Source organism: Dendropsophus ebraccatus, chromosome 15, assembly GCF_027789765.1.
Source record: "Dendropsophus ebraccatus isolate aDenEbr1 chromosome 15, aDenEbr1.pat, whole genome shotgun sequence".
Taxonomy (NCBI): Eukaryota; Metazoa; Chordata; class Amphibia; order Anura; family Hylidae; genus Dendropsophus; species Dendropsophus ebraccatus.
In genome coordinates this window covers 67916515-67943026 of record NC_091468.1, presented here as the reverse complement: position 1 = coordinate 67943026, position 26512 = coordinate 67916515, and the positions used below count along the sequence as shown (strand labels likewise).

Sequence of the window (26512 nt, the reverse complement as noted above, 5' to 3'; positions counted from 1 at the left end):
AGTTAAAATGTGTATTACTGTGCATGGGGTACTGAGGATGAAGGTCAGTCTCTTAGTGCACTTTCTGTGCTTAGTTTCTCCTTTATGCTAATACTGGTGCACAGGAGGCAGGACTACCACCCCCAGTGCACTGATCCGCCCCCAGCTGGCTCTCCCCTCTAATGAATATCAGCAGAGCCGGATTGGTGCACCGGGGGTGGTAGTCCTGCCTCCTGTGCACCAAAATGCCTAATTAGCATAGAGTTTAAACTAATATCATGGAAACAGCCCAGAGGGTTAGGGTAAGAAACATACCTTCATCCTCAGCACCCTGTGCACTATAGGGACATATCAGCAGGCTGGATTCTTTTAACTAGATTAGTTCAGGAGATCCACTCTTATATCGAACTGAGAAGTTGTGCAATGTTTCACCTTTGACCAACAATACGATCTCACTCTTGATAAGATATATATGGGAGAGTAATTTCTTGTTATTTAGATGTCGAGAAACTAACAAAAGCTAGACTTGATGTGCAGAGCAAGTAATCGCCTGGGCTCTCAAAGTCCCCATACACCCTCAATAACTGATGGTCAAACGATTGTTCAGCTGTCAGTTATCACTCCCATCCACACAGGAAGCTTTGGTATGGCTGAGCTTTCCTGTGTTTTCTATTAAGTCAAAACCAGAGAGCTGTGGCTTATCTCTCCCAGAACAAAGGGGTCAAGTGGTGATTTTCCATCATGCCTGATCCCTATCTAAACAGACATCATCTGTTGGTGGTCGGTGGGGAGAGCCACATACTGACGGTTGAACCCACGTTGAGTCAACAAAATTATAAGGTTTATGGGGACAATAATCGATAAAAACTGCTCTGTAGGCGACTACTGTGGACAACAAGGGCAGGTTTTCTGTTAGCCATCTTAAATGAAGCTAAGCGTTTGGGGATGAGGTGTCAATGTAATAAAGGAACGGAGGTAATAATAATAAAAATGACTGCCAACTCAGTTCACATTTAGACTTCAGTTTCACCATTTACAATAACGTAACTAAGAATTCTACTTGTGCTCTGACATTAACTTAAAGTGTACAACTTCCATCCATACCAGACAGTAAGAGGCAAAATGTTCCATTCTTATTAAGACCTAGTGATAATTTTTTTAAGTTATATAACCGGCTTCAGACAATCCCACTGTTATTGTCCCACTGAACTCTGTGTCGCTGTTATAACGTTTAATATGTAGGTATATTATCTGCAAGTGACCGTTACCGTTCAGCGGTAAGTTACAGACTGGAGTCCAAACATGTTTCCTAGGTATTATTGATTTGGCTTTGTTGCGAATGAACGGACAATGAAGTCATTTTGTGTCTTGTAACCTTTTATCAACATGGCAATCACAAGGATTAATAAGTTAAAAAAAATAATCTCAATTTGCTGATCAAAATACACATCTGTTTCAACGTTTTATTACACTTTTGATCCATTTCACAGTTAATATTTATTTACAAGTTCTTTGATTGTTTAACTTTGAGGCAGCAGATAGTTACACACCCACAAAAAATTGAAAATGGCACACCGTCTTAAAACTGTTTGGCTCGTGATGAATGACTAGTTATCTATATTATTCTACAGCAGATAGACACTAGATGTGGAGAAACAAAAAGTGATCAATATAGAGGAAAAAGGATGATTGCCATCAATGTGCAAGTGAGTCCAGCACAAGAAAACCACATAAGAGGCCACTTCCATTTCCTAAAAGATTTCTCAGCCACTAAAGCAACAGAAGCAGCGCCTCCCTCTCTCATCCATCCAAGGATATCATCAGGCATTAGGTATAAGGGCCCGTTCACACTGAGCAGTAGGCAAGAAATTGAAGATTAAAGTTTTCTACTTGAAATTCCTTGCCTATTCAGCTTGGGTAGAATAGGAGCAGAATTTCAGTGGAATTCAAGCCCCATTAACTTCTATAGGATTCTTTTAGCGGAATCCGCCCAAAGAATTGACACATCAATTCTCTGTGCAGAAAGCGGATCAAATTCAGCCGTGTAAACAGCAGAGCAGAAATTACGGATGGAATTTTAAGTGAAATTAGACGCAGATTCCGCCTGAAATTCCTGACCTACTGCTCAGTGTGAACAGGCCCTAAGACTGATAACTGACCCCGATCACAGACTTTGATATGTAACTGCAACGGTGGACATGTAAGGGATCAGATACTATTTTCACTCCTATACAATTGTGATATTGGACTATAGGCTATATCCTAAAGCCCTCTCCACTCAAGTCTAGTTTTGTGGGCAACCAGTCAGAAACACGATGAAAGCAGCCATTTGGAACAAATCTTTGCTCACTCAAATAGTACCCGATAGCCACACAGTTTCCCACAGTTTCGGCATGAAAAACCATTAAATAGTTTATTGAGAAACATGTGCGCTTTAAATACATTTCTGCCTATTGACATATAATTGCTCATGTACAAGCAAAAACACTTAATAATGCCCAAACCTTGAGGGACATACACATGAGAAAACAGGGAAGCAAGAAATATTCACTTCATCACGAGATGATAGATTCATGACGGACAGGAAAATAAAGCTTTGATAAGAAAAATTCTGCAGCAATCGTAAATCACTTTAATATTATGGCTGAGATTCGTGAAGAGTTGGTCTGGTAAGCTACACTACGTACTGGCACGTCAGGGATCCTCACTGGTGTTCAAGAAAGTTACATCAGCTACAAAAAATCGGAAGGATAAGAATCGAACGGATCGACAAGGTTGACACTGTGTAAAGAAACCAATAAGAAAGCTGGCGCCATATTGGATGACATTAGGCATCTATTAGGGGGATTGATGGAAATCAGTCACTGGTAACTAGAAAGAGCCGGTATTCTTTGGTTATCACCATGAACGACTGAGACCAGAGTTTCATTTCCATGTTTCTACAACTAAATACAATATAGAAACGGGAAAACCTGGCATCCCAATGATGGTCATGATACATACACATGAGCGTAAAAGTTGTAAGAATTGTATTTTTATGAAATACACTGATGGTCCATTTTACCGTGCACAGCTATATTCTCTTTGAAGATCAATGTAGTCAGAATTTCTATAAACAGGTGATGACTGACACAAATATTGTTGCAATACTCAGAACCCTACTGATTGAAAACAACATGCCGCCCCGATAAGGTGGGCTACAAAGAACGGCAATTTAGCTCTATTCTAGTTACTGGGGCTGCACATCTCTGGATCTACAGTGGTGATAAAGAGGGAAAGGAAAACCAAATGTGGCTTAGTGATCTGAGGGTACTACTAAGGCTTTACCAATGAAGTGGTTCACTTTAATTTTTTCATTGGGATTTTTATTTTTTTTTGCCCCTGTTCACTTTCTTACGTAGAGGTGCCAATATCTGTCGAGAAAGGGACTTGTATAAACTTACGTTAAGTTATAGCTGACTTTGACTTTTTATAGAACTTTTCATTGTTACGTATACGTGTGAGCGGTGGTATAAGATCTGAGCCTATACATCTATCTTAAACAGATTTTTACATGTCAAGTTATTGTTCTGCTCCTCATACAATGTGCCTCCCATTTATTCTTCATAGATTTTATTTCATTCTATTATGCAGGTTTATAAATATACACTTAAATACAAAATAATAAAAATAAGATCTTCAATATTATATTCTGTGTATAATGCAATATTATCCAAAAAAAGGCAACAAAAATCACTATAAATGTGCAATACATGGACACACCATTCATTTTAACAAAGTTTCAGAGCTCTTTTTTTTTACGTTTACATATACAGCAAGTAGAATGACTGGATGACCATGGGTCTAGGTCCTTTGTTGGTTTCCTTCACAAGCACAGCAATTGTAGTTATATAGTAATGCTCACTCAACAAGTTGTTCTCTTTCACTGTAAGTAGTTCTGCTATAGTTTGCATTGAATGTGTAACTTATAATGTTCAGAAACTGCAGGAAGGGGACGTGCCGCTCCAGTAGGTAAATTCATATTAATGATCTTATTATAAGTCATGGCTGAGGGTAATGGTAAGTGGAGATGATCGAACATCGAAAATCTTAGGTTCTGTCGAACTTGAACCTTCCGCATTTGATTCCCGATACCTTCCCGGTCTGTGGGGAAGGAGGAGACAGCCCGGGTACCGCCTGGAATTCCAGGACTCAGCCTATTGCCTAGGCTGAATCCCGGAATTCCAGGTGATACTCGGGCTGTCTCCACCTTCCCCACGGACTGGGAAGGTATCGGGAATCAAATGCGGAAGGTTCAAGTTCGACAGAACCTAAGATTTTCGATGTTCGATCATCTCTAAAGGTAAGGACTACAGAAGGCGTACACAGAGGCCACTTCTACACTACGAGATCTGGAGACAGATATAAATCAGAAGTAAATTGTTTAAGAAACCCAAATTCACAAAAAAATAAGATACAGCTCATTTTAAAACATTTTCCCATAGTAAATGATGGTATAATATGCAGAGCTAAATACAAATTAGCTGAAAGGGCCCATATATTACAGTACAGGTCCTCCAATAGGACCTGGATAATCTCTGGCAACATGTCAAAACTTCCATATTGCCTGAACCTCAATAGGCTGTTGGGGTGGGAAGCCACCATGGGGGCCACCTCAATGACTCATGGTTCAGACAGCCTAAAAGTGTTGACAGGTTCCCTTTAAAATCCATTAAGTGACCTTGTCGTCCTGGGATCTTACTAGTCATGTGCTAAAACTGTACGTAAGAATATAGGCTGAATGGATAACTGTGGTTGACAACAAATTACAATCTGAGAAATACACTCAGAAATACACTCAGTAAGTCTTGTATAATCAATCCTATTGTATAGGGGGCATTATCTATGCCATTTCCCTACTATATATTGATGCTGATACTGGTTACCATATACTTCTTGATCATCCCAACAAAACAAAAGTAATAAATGATGGCTGTAGTGGAAGGATATGGGTTAATACAATTGATTAATCTGACCTCTATTCCGTCATATATTACTGATGGCTCAAACATAGAGCTCATCATACCCTGCTAGCTATGTAGTTATTTCATAACTACATAGGGAACATAAAGAGACAGCTTTGGCCACTGACCGGCTGATTCCGGAAGTATTGTGCATAGACACTGGGCCTCCATGACACCGGTTACGGGGAACTTTTTTTTCTTTCTTTAGGTAAACGACTGTTGATACCACATTAACCGGATCACCATCCACTATCTGGCCGACTACTGATACTTAAGCAAGCCATTTGGCTACAGGACAATTTTGCCTCTGCCCTATGGTGAGTAAGTAGAACCTATAGTAGGTGTTTTTTATCTCTTTTTGCACTTATACATGATCATCTCTTCCAAGCGCTGGATTTTGTTTAGGTTTCTCTGCACATTTGACATGGCCGGTTGGAGACTCCTATCCGAGTTTTGAATCTGGCAATTTCCGGTTTGTTTGTTTTTTTAAATTATTATTCATGTGGTTTTGGAATATTGGTGTAGTGGGTGTTAAGATATTGGCACTACACCCACATACAGCGAGTTTATTGGCATCATCTATGACTTACTGGAGTCTTTACCGGGTCTTTACACAAGTAATGGTCGCTTTGCAGACAACTAAATTTCAGCAATGAATTAGCCGCTGTAATTGTGACAACCTGTGACGGGGGGGGGGGGGGGGGGGGGGGACATCTGACTGAAACAAGAGCTGTTCTTTTTCCATCATAAATGGATTCACAAGAACAAGGACCACAGCATAAATAAAGCAATGTAATGCTGCGTTTACACGGAACGATTATCGTGCAAATTTGCATGATAACGGTCGGATTCGAACAATAATCGTATGTGTAAACGCAGCGAACGATCAACAATTGATCTTTCAGCAGGTTCTCAAATAGTCGTTGATCGTTCTCAAAAAATTCGCAGATCGTTCCATGTGAACAGTCGTTCACCGATTTAACCAATGTGTGAGATAGGCTTTAAGCGATCGCAAAACGAATTTCCGTACGATATATCGTACAGTCTTAACGCTGATCGTTATGAAAAAAAAAGTTACTACGACATCGTTAATAGTACGATCAGGTGAATTATCGCTCCGTGTAAACGTAGCATAAATGAGTATGATCCAAGTTTAGCAAGTCTGGAGGATAAACTAAAAATAAAATAAATCCTTAAACTCCCTAATTATAAACTCTAAAAGCAAATGACATCTGCACGACGATTTGTCACATCTTCTTAGGTTTTGCTTTTAATATAACATTTGATGTATGATTAATAGTGTTGTTCGATTAATATTGCCATACAATAATAATACACAGATAAATGAACTATAAAATCTCTTACTAAACAATCTGCCTCCTGTAGTCCGATAACTGAACAGATAACTTCATGTTTTGGGCGTGGGCTGGAAATGGCAATTAATAAAGGCTTCTAAGTAGTTTCTATAGTAATTTATAATATAGCTTTCAGTTACAAAAAAAAAAAAAATTTGCAAAAGAAATAGACAATAATTTATAGAGTTAAAAGATAATAAAAAATAAGAAAACAAAAAGTAAAAAAAAAAAAATCTATGTACATTAAAAAGTGCAATTTTTCTTTCATCTAGAGCCAATATTACTTTTTATTTTATTACGCTGTATATGTAGACTGGATATCACTTTAGACAAGATCTACAAAATAATTCTAATAGTCACTATCAAAAAACCAAAAACTTAACATCCTAATATTCTTCCTTTAGCAATATTATTTTTATCACATAGTCCGGTGGCCTCTAAACGTAAATTTCTATTAGTGCATCTGTTCAATAAAATTATTCCTTTTGTTAAACAAAATATTCTCCGCATGGCACTGCAATCTACAATCTATATGGCTGACTTCAGGTCGGTACCGATACCAAACTTATAGTATCGGATACCATACTGTGTAATAAGACCTGATTGTCAAATTTAGATCAGAATGGCTGGCAAGGATTAGTCCAAAAGTATTATTTGGTACTTGTATATATTGTTCTTTTACATTGCCTTCACAGTAATTCTGTTACGTAGACTTTGGCACCTTTACCCTAACCCCATACTGTCCAATTTACACTTGATGGGAGGTATTGCCCCTCTGTTCTCTTCATAACCCCCCCAATGTATTTGGGAAGGGGGGGGGATTTCTTAAATCTCGGTTGGTGTCCAAGCCAATTTTCAGTTCGGACAGATTTCCCCTCATCCAATAGAGAATCTATGTTAATATACGCGGCACAGTTTTGTGGTACACAATGGCTTTTATCTACATACTCAAAGTACAAAACTTTAAAACATTCCTAGTTGGATTTTCTACCAGCTTATCCAATTTCTACTCTACAATTCTTTTAATAACACAGACAACAAACAGCAATGGTAAAGGCAAAATAGGATTGTGTTTTGTAAGGTAATAACTCGGCCCTTTATCAGAGTTATACAAAGCTTCCTCGGTTATGCTAGCATGGCGGCCGTTATACAGAAATCTCCCCTCTTTATACACACTCAGGCCTGGATCCCGCTCGCCTTTGTATCATCATATCGAGCTCTCTTGTATCTTTATATAAACAATAATTAACTTCTCACACTTCTTTGCTGTTAGTAGCGGATCTTTAAAGAAGTTATCCAGTGTTAGAAAAACACAGCCGCTTTCTTCCAGAGACAGCACCGCTCTTGTCTCCAGTTTGGGTGCAGGTTTTGCAACTCATTTCCACCTGACCTGGAGACAAGAGTCTTGTTGCGTTGTTTTTTTTTTTTTCTAACGCTGGATAACCCCTTTAACCTATTTAACTGTAAAAACATTGTTTTATAGTGGTCTTATTGCCAATTTTACTGTGTGAACATGGCCGAATAATGGCTGATAGACTTGAGTCTTTACTTAAAGGGGTTGTCCAGCGAAAACCTTTTTTCTTCAAATCGATTTCATAAAGTTATACAGATTTGTAATTTACTTCTATTTAAAAATCTTAAGTCTTCCCATACTTATCAGCTGCTATATGCCCTGCAGGAAATGATTTATTTTCACGTGCACTCTGCTGACACCTCTGGCCGAGACAGGAACTGTCCACAGCAAGAGAGGTTTTCTATGAAGATTTGCTCCTGCTCTGGACAGTTCCTGACATGGACAGAGGTGGCAGCAGAGAGCACTGTGTCAGACTGATAAGAATAAACCACTTCCTGCTGGGCATACAGCATCTGATAAGTACTGGAAGATTTAAGATTTTTGTATAGGATTAAATTACAAATCTATATTACTTTCTGAAACTAGTTGATTTAAAAGAAAAATATTTTTGCCAGAGTGCCCTTTTAAGAAAAAAAAACAACAACATCCATATTGATTGGGCTTTCATATCACATGGAACACAACTGGAATAGAAATTTGACTTGGATATTATGAACATATTAATTCAGGCTTTGTCTTTAACCTGGCACAAAGGAAGGGTCACTAATCTGGTACTGACACCACAGACAGACAATGCCAAGGTTTTCTGAATTTTAGTATCTGTTCTACAGATTTTACATCCATTAGGGTGAGCATAAAGGAATAGATATCTGAATGACGGACTAGGGGGAGGGGTCATGATCCTTCTGATGCTCATGAGCACTATACTGTATAGCTTTCATTGTATATATGTATACTCCCTTGAGTAGCTGTCTCATCCCACCAGGCCATCCAGCGCTACAACTTACGCCAATGTTCATAGCAACAAAGTGAATCCAATGTTTTGGCACAAATTCCTTTAGTAAATAATTGATAACACAGATACAATACATCACAGCAAACTCCACCTAATTAAACAAAAAAAATATAAATCTATCTTAAATATTATTATAATTAGAAAATATAACATAAGGCATCTGCTGGTAATGTCTCTATTATAATTTCAACTTAGAAAAATAGGTTTAAATTAATTTCAAACAGGTCGTAAAGTGTTGCTGATGCTGAAAAATGTAATAGCTGCATGGTGGTGTATGGATGATCAGGTGGTCGGACAAGTGGGCGGAGCTGAGGTAGGTTTAGAATAGGATCATTTCATGTTAACTGACCCTTAAAAGTCAATCCAGCAACAAGCTTTATTACTTGTAGTAATCTAGTAATATTACTTAAAATTATAGAACTTTCACAGGGGGAATGTATAAAGGCATCATAACCATTTTATTTGTGATGTGTTTTTGATTAAAGGGTTAGTTCACAAAAAAAATTTCAGATCAACAGGTACCAGAAAGTGCCAGATATTAGAAATTTACTTTGATTAAAAAAAAAAACCTCAAGTCTTCCAGTACTTATCAGCTGCTTTATGTCCTGCAGGAAGAGGTGTGTTCTTTCCAGTCTGACACAGTGCTCTTTGCTGCCACCTCTGTCCATGTCAGGAACTGTCCAGAGCAGCAGCAAATTCCAATACAAAACCATTTCTGCTCTCCAAACTGGAAAGAATACACCACTTCCTGGAGGACATACAGCAGCTGATAAGTACTGGATTACTTGAGATTTTTTAACAGAAGTAGATTAAAAATCTTTACACTTTTTAACACCAATTGTTTTAAAGGATTTTTTTTGGGGGGGTGAACTATCCATTTAACCTAGGTAAATAGGAACATGCATAGGAGTGTGCACTCCGGGATGCCATTCTGTGACACTTGGAACAGTATTTATAACATGCAAAATTGTCACACACCATTAATGGGCTTTTTTTGGGGGGTGCACTACTGTGTAGCTTAAATGCATATACGTATGCATAATATGGATGATGTGACCTTCAGTGTGAATAGTTGAAAATTGCTACACAGTGAAAATCTGGTAAGCCCCCATTTTAGCAATTTATTTTGTGTGTCATGACAGTGTTCACACCAGAAGGCCAAAGGTATATGAACATGCAAAGTGGACTATTTTCTGATAAAGTGGATTAGAGTATTGGTGGATTAGGGCCATATGCAACACTAGAAGTCTGTAGATGTCTCAGGCTGTAATGGCAACCAATGCACTGAGTAGGTGTGGATAAGGTGGATGTAGTAATATCCTTTTTGTCCTATTGTAGTTTAAAGGAGATGTCCGGCACTCAACATTTTTTTCAAGAGTCGGGGAGGAGGTGGATGAACCTAGCTATATGCACCTGGCTGGAGTGCTGGGGCCCACCTCCGGAGACCCTGCTACGGCCGCTGACTGGCTGAGTGGGGCTGACACGTAATGACCTGGGTACCCACTCAGACCAGGAAGCGGCCGGAAGACCGGGAACCAGAGGGGCCAGGTGCGGACCCCAGCACTGGATCCGGGGAGGTAGGTGCGTGTAGTTAGGTTCAGCCACTTCCTCCCTGGCTCTTTTGAAAAAAAAAAAATGTTGGGCGCCGGACGTCTCCCTTAAGGTCCCCATACACATTATACTTGTCAGCCAAATGCACCGCTTGCGGGGGGTTTGGCTATCGGTATAAAGTACAATTAGCAAGCAGAAGAGAAAGTAGAAACGGCACTCTGTAACATTATGTAAAATATAAAGGATAACGCAGAGTTGGTGAGTGCCGTCTCTACCGCTTGCTGTTACATATAATGTCTGAGCTATAAGGATTGAGCACCACTAGCTTGATAGAAGCTTTCCCATGATGTGTGGCTAGCCCGTTGATGAATTGCGCAGTGTCGACTAGTGTCTTTACCCCAGTTGATAAAGTACGATAGTTCGGATGAGTTATTTAGGGTGTATGTTAGCGAGATCATCAAAACCAGTAGTTGTTGTTATGCACATTAAGGCTATGTTCCCACTGCTGACGGACGTCATTTTAGTGGCAAATGACAGCCACTTATGGGTAATGATGGGCCCAAATAATGATTGCGTCTCTTCGTGCTAAAATCCCGTAGTGGAAACTTAGCCTAATGGTGTTAATGGATTTAATTGAAACACAGTTGTAAAAACATATGCCAAAAAGTTTCTCAAACAATAAAGCGATAATACAGAACGGGAATCTGTCACTAGGCGTATGGTACCATAAATGAGGACAGCATAAACTAGTGACAGAAATGCTGAACAGATCGGTGTATTACTTACATCATGCTGTTTAGCCGTTCTCATAATATGCAGGAGAATAGGATTCTTGCCACCACATCATGTGGTCGGTAAAGCCCCATACTTTAGCGGCAGGTAAGGTCAACAAAAGTATAAGGTGTATAGGGACCTTTATCAATCAAGGGTGTGGGATGGGGAGAAGCCACTGACGACCACTCAAATGACTTCTTGTTCAGATAGTATAAAGGATAACAGGTTTTTTTTAAAGGCCTGAACTCTTATTATTCAGTATAATAAACAAAAAGGTGGAATTTATGAACAGTGTATACCAGTTTTACGGGCTAACTATGCTGATCTTTATAAATTCTCCCTAAATGTTCATTAACTTATACAGACATGCTATGGATTAAATTCCTACCTACCCAGCTTAGGACAAGCCATACATACACATTTCTATGTCCGCTAGCTTTTAAGTTATTAAGGCAAGTATGAGTTCTAGGGGGTTGTTCATTTTCATCAGCTCTTTTGTTTAACATGTCCTGTGATCTAAAGCCAATACGGTGACCCAGCATTCAGCTGAAAGGAAAATCAATAGGCTGTTCACGTAATGCACATAAATTCTGGGTCTACCCAAGCAAGAAAGACACTTTTGCCATTGTTTTTCGTTTACAGATTAGAATTCATGGGTCATTCCTCTTAACTACGAATTCCATAACATGATTTTTGAAAATGTTTTGTAAACCAGATGAGGCACTCCACATATGCCCTCCAAATGGCAGCTTTACCCAGGAAAACACTAAGCCCTTCCATATGCACGGAATGTATTTAAAGGTCTGGTTCATGTAGACATGATGTACTGTATTTATGTGCGTTACCCCATATAGTCTAAATAGTGTATACAGATGGGAAAACATACTGAAGATTACAATTTAAAACTATTATCTGATAAGTGACATAGGCTTGGTTCACACAGTCTTTGTTTCGCCTTTTGATGGCCGTTTTTTTAGGACTTCCATCATTTTGAGGTCAAATAACGTCTGTTGACTTCAAAATAATGGACCTCCAAAAAGATGGCAGTCAAATGGCCAAAAAAAGACGGTGTGTGAACCTAGCCAGTGTGGATACAGGGTTAAAAAACCGAGGACACCTGCACTCCATACCTAAATAAAAGTTATCTGTTGAAAGGAATTTCTAATATATTGGGAAATTTGAGAATTTTTACTTACACGCGGTATACTGCCAACACATATTATACTTTTATTAACTTATTGCCATACAGTAAACTAAAGGATATGGAGATTCCCCTTCTCTATAAAACTACCATAAGGATAGTCCTTTATCATGTGATTAAAGTGGTCCTCTTTAAGGTAGTTACATACGGAGATATTTACCAATCATGCTATGATCTTTTTTTCCCATTTACATCGGTCAATTATTATGACACCTTCCAAACTACAAAAAGACCGTCCTGGACCAGACTAAAATGACCGCTCCACATTTCCTGGGTGCATGAAACTCCATTGCTAATTCCACAGTGTCATCCGTTTCATTCCAGCACAGCTTCATCTAATGAATCCTGTTGGTTCCTCTCAGTCAGAGTGGTGATCACATGACCCAGTTACAGTAATGAAACACACAGTAGATGAAACTGAAAGGAAACAAATGGCGCTGTACAATAAGCAATGGTGTCGCATGGGCCCAGGAAACATGAAGTGGTTGTTGTTGAGGTCTGATCAAGGCTGGTGTACTCAACGGGAAGGAGGACCCCCTTTAGGCCGTGCAGATAGGAGCAGCAGCGACTTATTGATGTATTGGCCATCTATAAAGTTGTGCCCATCTCTTGCCCAACCAGTAAAGGTGAGTCTTTCTATGCAAGTATATGCTAACCTACTTGGTAAAGGTTTCGCTCTACACTAGGAAACACCCCGCCATTATTTTCCTTGTCTTCCAGTGTTCACAAATTCAAAACTTTTACTGGCCAGTGCAAATAATTGGAATAATTGGAACCAGGGTATAGTTGGATAGCGCCCCTTATAAAGCTCCTTCTCTCGTCTCAGCCTCTACTGTAATAGGAGATTTGGGTGGACGTGCCAGATCTCGCCAATATTAAGCTAATGCATATGTCCACCTTCAGACCAGGTGGAAGCATCCATTCTAGGAAATATTCTAATATTCATAATAAGCCTATTAATTTGTTTGGAAAAGTGATATACTTGAGGCACTTTGAATATTCACAAGCAAGAAGTCAATACTTTTAGCAAATGTACTGTCTCCTTGTAGTTTGAGGAGGCCGCACCCTCATAACTATTGGCTTAACAAATTATGTAGGACAAGACATGTATCATGTAGGACAAGACTCGGGGATGAAGTTTGTAGTACAATGATTACAGACATACACATATGAATGTGAAAGCTGCATATAAGTAATACTGAAGCATACATTGAATTTTATTCAGATCAGCTTTACAGGAGTTGGAAAAGAGAACGGTAAACTTATGTCCGTTTCTGAGATCATCATTTTTCTTTGCAACCTAGCATTGAATTACTCTAAAATACATTACACAGTATGGTTGGTTTAACAATTTTTCAAACCTCAGTATTTTTTATTTTTTTATTTTTATTTTGGCGTGTATGCAGACAACAGAAGAAATGTATGAACTAAGCTGCCCAGAACAAGACTTCAAAAGAAAAACTAGTATTTATGTCCGGAACATTGGGAGTAGGGAAACTGAATTTCCATCTGACAAAATGAGTGGTATATCTCTATGTATTTCTAAAGGCCACCAATGAATAGCGGGGGAAGCAAATGTAAGGTGTCACCTACTGTTCACATATACAAGCTATCAATGTCTAACCCGGAAGGGAAAATTCAACTACCATAAACAGAAGACTAGGGAGTTGAGCCTTAAGTTATAATAACTTGAAAATAATATTTCCATGAGTCCAATCTGTGGAAATTTCTGTGCATATTTTGACAATAAATACTATAGTCAAGTCTGATATCTTTTGGGGTTTTGGAAATGTGCTTGGTAGCAAAATATTTGTCTTGAGTCTCGAAAAAGAAAAAAAAAATATTCACAAATGCATAAATTCTGTATAATTACAAGAAAAACACCTTAAATTTATATCAACAAACATCTGATAAATAAAACTAAATTCATCACTTTTCCTCTATTTTCCTATAATATATATTGCACTGCTCTTGTGACCTTGCACAAATGTCTGTGTGTGTTTTTATATGTTTCTTATAAAATCAACTCAGTGCCTATTTGCAGTGCTTCTTCCCTCGTCGATGAAACTGGAGTGTCTACTTTATTATATTGAAAGTACAGAAATGACATCACAATCATGAGACCTAAGTCAGTACATGACTGCTTCATGCCAGAGAGACATTTGTGGTCGACCACCACTTAAAAGGTTAAAATAAATAGAAAAATATATCTTTAGAACTGCATGCGCCAAAACGTGATAATACTGGAATTGAACATGCAACTACAAATGTACAACGCTGCTGTAACAGAAATGTCTCCTCATTTCCTAGTTACTATTATAGGCACTTAAAAAGAAATGAACTATTAATAAATGAATGGTGTTCCTCAGCCAATGGGTCAGGTCAATAGTTGAGGAAGGATATAAGTAAGACATCTCACCAACCATTTGGTATGTGGCTCCTGTCGTGTTATAGACGCCCCACACGTCCCCCTCAGTGCACAATACCAAGAGAGATGCACTTGGTTTTCAAGTAGCCGCTATAATGCACGCTTTTGAGCTGCTTCTGATATATTTTCTTTTCTTAACACTGGATCGATAGGCCTAGAGATGACATTATCGGGTCTACGGAAAACCCTCTACCTGAAGTGCTATACGTCCAAATATAATGACCCAATCTTATCGTTTGATACGGTTTACGGTGCATTTTGCCACCAATATATCAGCTGAGCGTCCAGCAAGGGGGTCACAGTCTTCTGCAAGACACACTTTGGTATAGTTCAGGTAACTAATTTGGGAATATTCACAGAGAACACTAATCTGGGACATGTATTTTACCATATTAAGTGTTTTGCTTTTTTTTTTTTATATCTATACTTTTTTTTTCTCAGTAAATAACTTACTACTAGTCGTAAAGTAATATTAATGCTTCAGCTGAATTTGCTATATTCCTTAACTGTACTAAAACAAAGACGCTAGATGGGTACAAAACTGGTCCAGAAATTCAACTTGTAATTTAGCAGTTTCTTTCTTAACAAACAGTAAACACACAATGGCTGGAGATATCCCCCACAATCTAGTCTTAGCTGCAGCATGCCCGCCCCCAATGAACTGAGAAACAGCAGAATTATTTGGTATAAGAACCAGAGAAATTCTTCAGTGGGTAATGGATCATTAAGTGACTGCGGTAACATACATAAAAAAAAAAAGAAAGAAAATATCAGATTGAACATCCGAAAAGATCCATATGAAGAGTTTACCAATCCTATGTCGAGCTTGATATGAGTGGAATATATGCAATGGATGAAGGATGAGTCTTCTCCACGGAGATCTTTGCGCTGACTGAAGATGGATTGCTTTGTGACCACCTCACTTGTGCAGTTAGCCAAGTCTTAGAACGGTTTTGTGTCCCATCCCCTGTAAGAGCCAGTGATATTTGTGGTGAAGCAACAGAGGATAAAAGCTAATTGTCCAGACATAACTTCTCTTCTTTTCAGAGAAGTGAAACACTTGTCAAAGACAAAAAAAAAATTCACAAAAATATTAAATAAAAAAAACAAAAACCCCGAAAAACCCCAAAGCAAAAAAACCAAACAAACATTTTTCGCTGCTCATTCTTGTGCCTTCACGTCACCACGTTGCTTCCTTATCTCTTGCATCTTGTCACAAACCATGACTTAAGAGACATATGCGGAGTTTATTTCTACTTTTTTTTCCGGATGTAATGCTCCTCAGTTCAAACCAAGACACCGAGGTAAAGACAGTATATGATTTGTGCTAGGAAACAGCAACCAAAAATGAATGTTCAACCCTTGTTCCCAACTGTCCTGCAGAAAGAAATGGTGAGAAAATGGATGCATGTTTTGTTTAAAATCTTCCTTCCCAGCGAAGATAAAATAGATGTATTTGGGGTCGGGCTCATCAGAACTGATACCACTTCTTCTCTTTGTATTTTAACATCATCTACAAAAGAAAAACAATTAGGAAATGTGTATTACCCACCTCTAGGTCAGACCAGACCCTCCCCATTCACAACTCAATACTAGGTTTGAAATTGATAGCTTCTTCTCTGTATAAATAACGGCCGTTCCATGTGAATGGACGCTATTTAACGCTACCTACGGCTGGAATTAATTTTCACTGTGCTGTATTTTTTTTTTACATTTTGCAAACCCTTTGGATTATAATAGACTTTTGGGAGTATTTTACCATAATTCATAAAGGTTAAATCAGTAGATTACATATAACCTGAAATTAAAAAACAAAAATTCCCCCCCCCTCTGGATATGACCATGTCAGGTCGGTTCTATGCACAAGCTTTGTTTGATCAGAATGGTGCGTGACTGACCCAAGTGTTCAGCAGCAGGAGCAACTGCACGCAATCAGGTAATCGAACATGACAGGTACACTTTAAAATGGTATCTTGCATTCATGGAAAATAAATTTATGTAGAATACCTCGTGAGCATGTTTTGAGAATGAGTCCGCACTAGCAAGCATGGCAGCTGTCCTATCTTCTAATTCTCCCAATTTCTGCCCCCTCTCATCCAGAGCCCATCTAGCTCGAGCTAGTTCAGCGCCAACTCCTGTTGCAGCTCCTTTCACTCCTTCCATACCCCCCGGTCCAGGAATGTGCGTAACTACAGTTGGTCGTGGTCTCCCAGACGTTTCTCCAACTAAAACAACAAGTTCAAAATGGTTAGTATAGTCTTGCAGCGTAAGCAAAATGTATTTTTTTCCGCAGGTTTTCTGTACTCTAAAGCTTATGATTGGACTACAGTCAAAATGACTGCATAAGTACACAATACAAACTGGTGAAATGTGCACAATTTCTGACCTGAGTTTTAGTGGAAACATCTAGAACTAAGGAGATGCAACATTCTTTTGCTCAGTTTTACCCAGGAGTGACTATTGTACCACTGGAGTGAACAGGAATAAGGGAAGCAGTCTTAAAGAGGTATTCCAGGAAAATAAAATAAAAAAGTAGGAGATTATGGGGGTCCGACCTCTGTACCCCCTGCCAATCTGAGTATCAGGCCCCGGATTCTGTATTATGAATAGAGCCGCAGAAACGGCAAGTGATCCATGGCTCTATTGATTTCTAATGAGTCGGCGGTAAGAGCCAAGTACAGCGATCTTTCAGCATACTTGGCTCTTTCCGTCAGCTCCATAGGAATGAATAGAGCCGCGAGTCACGTGCTGCACCTGCGTCTCTATTCATAATACATAAGCCGGGGGCCCGATTTGCCATTAAATGACGGCCATCCACTCAATTTTAACAGTGTGTGAAAAAAACCTGTGTTTTCAATCCACTCCTGGTTTTGGTTGAAAAATACTGAGCAAAAATACTGTGTGGGAACATAGCCTTAGGGTGAATTTACATGTAGTAGATTTAACATAAATTTCTGCAACTGTCCTGTTCAGATGAAAACAGACAAATTTCTGCAACAATCTATGCTATGTTTATTTTTGAGCCACGATGCGTAATGACTATAAAGACGAATGCAAAGACTCTTTTATACAGGTAAGTTATTGTCTAAATCAGCAATCGTAGAAACTCTTGTTCCTAATAACTAGACAGCAATCTGCTGACAAATGAGAAGATGCCTGTTGATCAGATGTTTTGTGCAGCCATTAAAATCATTGATATCACTCATTGTTTGTGTTACCGCGTCTGCATGCCTGCCAAGCCATGTAAAATGGACACTGATCATAGTGAGTGTTATCATGCAACCCTAAGGACCCTATGGCTATGTTCACACACTTTTTTTTTTTTAATGAAAAAATATCAAATAACGTACGTTTGGGGGCAGAAAGGGGGAGGAAACAATGCCGCTCTGGAGGAGTGATTGACAGGCAAAGAAGCTTTTAACGGGTCTATAAAGGTATAGGGGAGAAGGATCCCCGCTTCTGTATATGTGAAATAGCAAGACAACTGAAAATTGGATGAGGGGGTCTCCACAGTGAAAAAAATCGGTGAAAAATGCCATACACTATGTCATACACTAGATGTGCCAGAAATAGTGCAACACGTCATGTGCAAACACAAAAGCCAAACGAATGACATAACAATCAAATCAAATTGACTATGATGGATATGAGGCCTCCAAAATAAGGGACAATAACTCATTTTTCTCAGTTAATAAAAAGAAAAAAAACTCACAGAGGTCTTCTCTGTCCAGTGACTGTGCGCCTCCTCCAAACAAGCCTTTGAAGAAACCTCGATTAGGGGCTTCGGGGGTTTCAACTGGAGTGAACATCTCTCCTAGCATTTCCTATATGAACAGGAACACATTCAATTCAAGACAGTAGAAAATATGTGAAATAACACGACTGGAAATCGCCTACCATACTGATAAATAAAAACATGTCGATTAATGGGTCACCTGACCATGGACTGATTCAAATAGTAAGTGAATTTTTGTGTACAGGACTAAAGATAAAGCATGGGACCTACAATGTAAGGGGACCACAATGTTCCAATACACTTTAAATTGATGTATATAAGCAAACGATTACTTCTATAATGGTGGGGGAATGAAAAAGTGTAAAACAAAAAAAAATGTTTAAAGAAAAAGTGCACCCTTGAAAGAAAAAAAAAATGAACATTTGATACAGCTGCTTGTGTAGCTTTCCATTTTATTAAATCATGGTTAGATGCTGTAAATACCAAATACTCCACACAGCTACATAGGAGGGAAAGTATTTTTAAAAAAATTCCCCCAAAGCAAAATGAAACAAGTGAATATTTTTAGTAGAAATTGTACTGACCCGCAGAACAAACCTATGCAGTTTTACGGTATCATAGAAAAATGATTGAAACATTATGGTCTCATACAACTGCATTTTTCCCCACATTTTGTTTCTGATTATATGGTAAAATGAAAAGCGGCAGTAAGTAATCGTGAGGGACAGAAATGGTTAATCATGGAATGTGCCGGTGAGGTCTTGAAGCTGTGTGAAGGTCTGGCGTTTTTTTGGTACGAAGAGTTTCAAGGCCGTTGCTTGAGTTTTGGATACAAGTTGTATTACTAATCCACCTGGTCATGTGCCGGATACTAGCCTTATATGTAGCCAACACGTTGCCTCAATCAAATGGGGGCCATCTTGGCATTATGCCTTCCTTCTTCTAGGTCTATAAATATGGGGGCTTATTCTATATAAATAGGAGAATTTGCCTTGATGTCAAGGTTGTTGGGGTCTGTAAAACTCCCTTGTGGAACAAATACTTTTAAAATTTGGAACCTAACACAAAGGAGACATGGGAGTATTCTGATAACCCTAGTAACGTAAGTAAAGCTTTGCTGGAAACCAGGAGGCTAACCTAACTGCCCCTTCTTCCTTACTCTTACCTAGAGACAAGCACTTCAAAAGTTTTACAGGTCTTAATGTACACTAAACATGTGAAAACTGTAGCCTAGATTAATACTAGATGGTCTGAAAATGCATTGGATTTAATCAGACTCATGAGGTTTTATAAACCTGGCACGTCTTTTATCAATCAGATGTTGGCAAAACTCACCGACTTCGACCGGCCGTCTAATCGGTATAGAAGCCACTCGACAGTTGAAGTTCGAAGAATTGGGTATGTTGACTTTCAACTGTCTGACCCTTTTGTTTACATAAAGATAAGCTGCCACCAGAAAATACTGTCAAAGTCTTTGTAAATGACAATGACACTTTAAAGGAAGAGGTGGTGCGGTTTATCAGGAAGGAACATTGCTTGAAACTTTACACCATGCCCAAAAATTCTGGCACAAAGGAAGCCAACCAGAAGTGGGTATAAAATTAAATAACAGAGCCTTTAGATATGCCAACATTTCATACATCGTGAGCGACTGTCAGACTACCTGGCAAAGATTTGTACTTTCCAAAAATTTTACAAGGTGAGTAAATCCACCTCAATAACTTTAATTGTATCCTCTTATAATAAGAAGAGAATGGTACAGTGCTGCAGCAGGTAAAGAAGGGTGGAAGATGTAAATAAGATGTCCAGTAACATTCAACATAGAATCTTAGGGTTAAAGTTCATTCTGTGTTAGATCAAACAGGGCAGATTAACATGGAATGGATTTAAGCACTGGTGATCCAGATTGAGAAAGGGCATTATTCTGGAAATGTTACATAGATACTGGCAACAGATGACGTCAAGATATTCTGAATGTAATGAATAAAGGATAGGGTCAACGCTAATACCAAGTTGACATTTGGGTTAAGGAATAGTAACAATAGTGATTACCTTTGGAAGACTTGGATAGGGTTCAAAATGGCTGGAAATCATAAAATACCGAGCTCAGTTTTGTCTGTACTTTACAGTTTAAAGTACATATTAGATCAGGAACTGACAGAGAGCAAGAATTGTAAGGGCAAAGTGAGGAATTCAGTAGAAATGTACAAAGACCAATGGAAGATCAGGGGGAATTGGTCTTCATTTGGTGCAGTTACTGATTGCTTTTGTCAATTTATAGGACAGAGGCAAAATATCAAAGAGGGTTAGTGAGTGACTAGCGAGAGAGAAGCTGGGTTACTCTATTGTAGACAAGATGTTTTCGTAATTGGGAAACATAACTAACTCGAGAGGTTAAAGGAGAAGTCTGTCAAAAATTTTTATTTAAGTATTGTATCGCCCCCCCAAAAGTTATACAAATCACCAATATTCACTTATTATGGGAAATGCTTATAAAGTGCTTTTTTCCCTACACTTACTACTGCATCAAGGCTTCACTTCATGGATAACATGGTGATGTCACTTCCTAGATAACATGGCGATGTCACTTCATGGATAACATGGTGATTTCACTTCCTAGATAACATGGCGATGTCACTTCCTGGATAACATGGTGATGTCACTTCCTGGATAACATGGCGATGTCACTTCCTGGATAACATGGTGATGTCACTTCCTGGATAACATGGCGATGTCACTTCCTGTGTAACATGGCGATGTCACTTCCTGTGTAACATGGTGGTGTCACAATCCAACTCCCAGAGCTGTGCGGGCTGTGGCTGCTGGAGAGGATGGCGGCAGGGGGACACTGAGGGACACAGGGCATCTGTCTGCCATCATCCTTCTCCAGCAGCCAAAGCCCGCACAGCTCTGGGAGTCGGGTCGTGACATCACCATGTTATCCAGGAAGTGACATCACCATGTTATCCAGGAAGTGACATCACCATGTTATCCAGAAAGTGAAGCCTTGCGTGGTAGTAAGTGCAGGGAAAAAAGCACTTCATAAGCATTTCCCATAATAAGTGTATATTGGTAAGTTGTATAACTTTTGTGGGCAATACAATACTTAAATAAAAATTTTCGCCAGACCTCTCCTTTAAATAACTGGCTAACTAGGAAGGAGATGGTAAAGAGAGGAATTCTTGAGGATAAGAAACCTGTATGTTTGAAGGATAAAGGGAAGATGGTTGTGGAAAGGTTAAATGGGTCAGTCAGTCAATGCTGGGGTTAGACTGGAGTGGGAACAAAACTGATCATACAGAACAGGTAGTGGAATGAAATAAAATGAAATGTCTCAATGCAAAACTTGGCTTTGGGTCTGTAACACAAAAAAAATCACATCTTGCACGTAGAACACTATACAATATGCTTTAAATACACTAAAAGGCCTTATCTAGTATAAGAGATTTAAACAAAATCCTTAAGATCGATCCTTTTTCAAAACCATTTTGGTGGAGAGATTCCTGTGATAATACAGGGAGTTTGAAGACTAGGCTTCAAAGCTAAATTCACTAGGTCTTCACTGATTTACTAAAAACAGGTGCAACAGGGTATGAATACCCACACAGTGCAAGTTGGTGCCAAACCGCTTACTAGATTAACATGTAATAGCACAAAAGGTAGACAACCAAGCCCAGACACAGATCCCTATCGGAAGCTTTAGCCAACACAAAAAGAATGTGATCTAATCAGTATCGGCTAAACCAAATCCCATTCCGGAATGATGTCATTGTAGAGTCAGCCATATGTATTACCTGTAGGTTCTCACAAGTTTCTTGACTGTAGGTGATTCTCTGTATTTCTGTAGGTGAGACGAGATACAAAGCCTGCCCATTGTTCGTGAAGCAGAATGTTCGGGCTATCCGCATGTTGGTTAGCGGCAAGTAATTTACATCCAACAGCGGCCTTAAACTTGGCAAACTTAAGAAAAAAAGAAACAGTAGAAAAAGATTTTCATTTTGTATCAATGCTTTTTTTTCTCAATGTTCTTGACATGAACAGGAAGAACCATAGATTACGCTTATCCCAGATTATAACCACATACTTATTTTAGAATACACCTATATAAACAAGGGGGAGGGTTCACACTTTTTAGCAGTTTTTTATTAGCAGTTTTTTTTTAAGCAGGAGTAGATTTAAATAAAATGGTAACTTTAAGGGAAATAAAGGAAGGGCTTATTCCTCTCCCATCATCATCCAATTCTAGCCTTGGCTTTGAATGTTTGTGAAACCACCCTTAGGGTAGCTTCACACACACCGTATCGCAGCAGATTTTCTGCTGCGGTTCCTGTATGTGTCATTGCACCCTTACAGTTTTTGGTTACACCTGTTTAGATGTTATAATTCATTAGATGAAGTAATTACAGACTGCAGTGGTTACCTGGCTCGCAGATTCCAGTCCATGCCAGGACACCTATGAAGATCCAATGAATGTAGCCTGTGTATATGGTCCAATTTCCAAAAGATAAACCTAGCTATTCAATCTGTTACAGACGCTTTTCAGAATGGATAGGAATGCTTTTTAGAACTAAAAACAATTAATCTTACATTTGAAGAGGTGGATAAAGCGATCCTTGTGCCAATGCCATGGTACTTTATCAGCACTGTCTACTTTCCGTTTTGATAACAGCGAGATTCATATAGGGTACACATCACTAGTATGAATAGGGCCGTCACAATTTATTACAGAACATGGTTTACAAAATGATGTATTGCAATTTGGGAGTAATTTAGATAATTTTGTAGAATATATTTTGTCTCTGCATTTTTGTATCTGCAATCTGCTAAACAACATCTGTAGTCATGTTTTTTGTGGATCCACAGGAATTGTACAGTGCAGTCGGTGTTTAGTTAAAGTTGAATTAGTTATGTTATCGGCGTTATCTCTTAGCTCTAATAGATTTACATTCAGGAAATCTGTCGCAATTGCACCCTGCACTACAACCTGTCTTTTGCAGATCCAAACCATTATTCAGATTGGTTTTATAAAGCATTACCAAAGCAAAGGTAATGACATCATCCATAGTGCATAAGGCTGGGACCACGCTGCTTTTTACCATCCATTTTTGTACGATTGATTTTAATGTACAGAAAAACCATGGCCAATCACATTTGTGTGTATTTAAAAAAAAGAACTGATTAGTTTTTCGTTTTTAGAAGTCGATGTTAGGGTGTGTTCACACATAGCGAATCGCAGCGTATTTCACACTGCTAGGTCCGTACTGGAAACCATTGCGATTCCTGGCACTGTCAATTTGAATGAAAATGAAAATTTTGCTGTATGTAAACCTATTCAAAATGACAGCATGTTTCGCTTTGTGTGAACCCACCTGAAAAAGGATTCTGCAGTATGGTATACACCAGCATCCTTTTTTTTTTTTACTTTTAACTACACACTAAACAGACAGCAAAAAGCAGTGTGAACTTAGCCTAAATACATACCAGCATTACCTGCATAAATCATGACAAACATAAAACATGTCTTAATGTACTCGACTTCCCCTTCTCCACTGCTCACACCCCTGTACATAGCTCATATACCCAAGGTCATAACAAAAAGCTCTCTCAGTGAGGACCACAAGGTCATAAATAAGGCTTTTACCACAATGTGAATGAGCTGTATCACCTAGTGTCAAGGGTCTTTAGAATACCTGCGCCAAATCACCCTAAGGTGGGTCTGTTGGATTAACCAGAAGCTAAATTGTCTGTCTGGGCTGTTATGTGATCAGTATTACAAGTCAGATTCTTTATAATAAAGAAAGACTGGTGCTAGATTATGCTTACCAGCTGCTACTTATCAAGCTCAATCTAATAACCACAAGTGTATTTTTCAATGTTTTTTTTTTTTCTGCGGCTCTCGAACACAAAATGTTAAAACACAGGCCTAGGAGGAGAAGGAGCTCACAGGACCACAATGGCCAAAATGGTAACTCCTCACCCTGTAGAGCACCTGGCAGCGTGATTTAGTGAGGGATATCCAGCACCAATGCTGTCACTCAGCCGTCTTTAAGCCAAAGTCAAAAGTGGAGCCAGCAGGAATCAGAGTTATAAGTGTTTCCATTATAGTTTTCATGTCTGTTAAACCCAATCTTAGTTTTGACTCAAAACCACAGTGTCCATAAAAAATAATAATAAAAAAAACAACAAAAAAAACAGCTATAAAGCAAAACACTTGATGCATTTCGGGTAAAGCACCCTTAAAGTGAATGTACCATCAGGTACATGGCTGCGCTTTTTTGTTACCTTAATGGATCGGTGTCGGCACGGGGTTGCCGACGCCGTGGTCCCTTTTTTTTTTTTTTTTAATTGCTCCTGGTTCCTGCGATTGGTGCCAGACTATTACCAAGCAAGGTGGATTGGTGTCTGATCGGCTGATTGTTTCTTTAGGCCCAGACCTAAAATCTTTGGCCACCGACTGTGCATCACTACATGTAATAGCAATGCAGCCGACAATTGCTCAAACAGTGAGTAAATTACCTGTCAATGCTCCCGGTCTTCTCCTCCGCCCTGTATGCATCCCGGCACTGCGCGCTGTGGCTTCAGAGCGGCCAGTCAGCTCAGACAGACCACTCTGAAGCTACAGTGCCAGGATGCATACAGGGTGCAGGACTGACTGTTTGGGCAAGGGCTGCACGGACATTGCTGTATAAAAGACTCCTGTCCACAGACTCAATCTGACTCCAACCTTTACAAAATGGGAAAGACAAAAGAGCCTTCTAAGCATGTTTGGGACAAGATCATAGACCTGCACATGGCTGGCTAAAAAGGAGACAAACTTCTCACCCCCCAAAAAACAGATGCAAATAACGGATGCAATTGTGTGCAATACATTTGGATCTGTTTTTTCCGTTTACTTCCATTATGTTTTTTTTTTTTAAACAAGCATAGAAATAGATGCTCGCCCCCCCCCTTTTTTGCATACACAAAAACGTGGTTGATGATGTTTTTTGTGTATGTTAAAACAGCCCAGCCTTAATGTTCTTAATTTCCAATCCTCCATACTCCATAATTGCTTCTATTAGCCCATTGTAACAGTGCTTGCTTCTATTCAGGTGTTTGTGCTTAACATATGGGGAAAAAACAGCACTAACACTGACCCCTGTTTTAACACATGTATTATTCATTCGCTTTGCCATGCAATTCCTAGTTTTAATGGCTGTTTTTCTTTTCTGAGAAAATTCTACTTCCTATTTTCTTGGTGGTCGGTTGCCCTCAGAACAGGTGACTTCTTGCTGCTACTGGACCCTCTGAATCCATTATCAGCAGGAAATTGTTGCCCAATTTGGACTCGATTGGTCTCCGGATCATGGTGGTGCAACCCATGATTCATTACCCATAACAATACAAGAATAGAAGTCTTCCGAGCTTTCTCCAAGCATGTCTAAATTCTCTTGGCGACATGTTATTTCTTTAGGCACCCACTAGGAACTGACCCTTCAAATATGTCAGAACACTACACCACCGAACTGACATGGCTGGGTCATTTTAGTAAAGTAGTGCTTTTTCTGTTCAGGAGCTCACTGCATCATAACCCCCTATACGTGTTCACAGATACATGCTCAGTCACATACAGCCAGCATACCTCCTGCACACGGAAATGTTTAGGGGGCTTAACACTGCCAGAATATACTGGGGTAGACAACTTTTTGAACATTTGTATTTTTAGACTTTCAGAACTGTACATGACTTGAGCTGGAAAGCATGGACAATTTAATATATCGCTTTCCTCTAAGACTGGTTTCATGAAGCCAGAATGTTCAGCTACTAAACCTTGTTTTGTGCCAAATGTATGACAAATAAAAAGGTTTCAAAAGTTTTCCCAGGGGTCGCAATGAAATTAGGTGCGATCTCCCCAACTGAATAAATTGCAGCAAAAAACAAACGTTAAATAGTTAAACAGTTAAAAGGAGAAGTTCCCCCACCCGCAGCCAGCGTCGGACTTCCCCTTTAAATAAATAAAAGTGTGCCGTCCCTTTAAAAACTGATCCCCTATTAGGAGAAAGGTCTGATGTTTATAGCACTGTTTAGTAAAGGCCCTATTACACAAAGCAATTATCGGATGTATTTAGCCGATTAG

The 26512-nt window shown here is 39.1% G+C and overlaps 1 protein-coding gene across 3 annotated transcripts in view; it reads right to left on the bottom strand.

Moving 5' to 3' along the window:
• Positions 1-13404: 13404 nt before the first annotated feature.
• Positions 13405-26512, bottom strand: part of STXBP5 (syntaxin binding protein 5) — a 262474-nt gene continuing 249366 nt past the window's right edge. For all 3 annotated transcript variants that reach the window (XM_069955279.1, XM_069955281.1, XM_069955282.1), the window contains 4 exons: positions 22191-22356; positions 18373-18484; positions 16668-16885; positions 13405-16173 (listed from right to left, as the gene is read on the bottom strand). In XM_069955279.1, the coding sequence (XP_069811380.1) occupies positions 16132-16173; positions 16668-16885; positions 18373-18484; positions 22191-22356 (538 nt within the window). In that variant the 3' untranslated portion in view covers positions 13405-16131. The remainder of the gene's footprint in view (positions 16174-16667; positions 16886-18372; positions 18485-22190; positions 22357-26512) is intronic.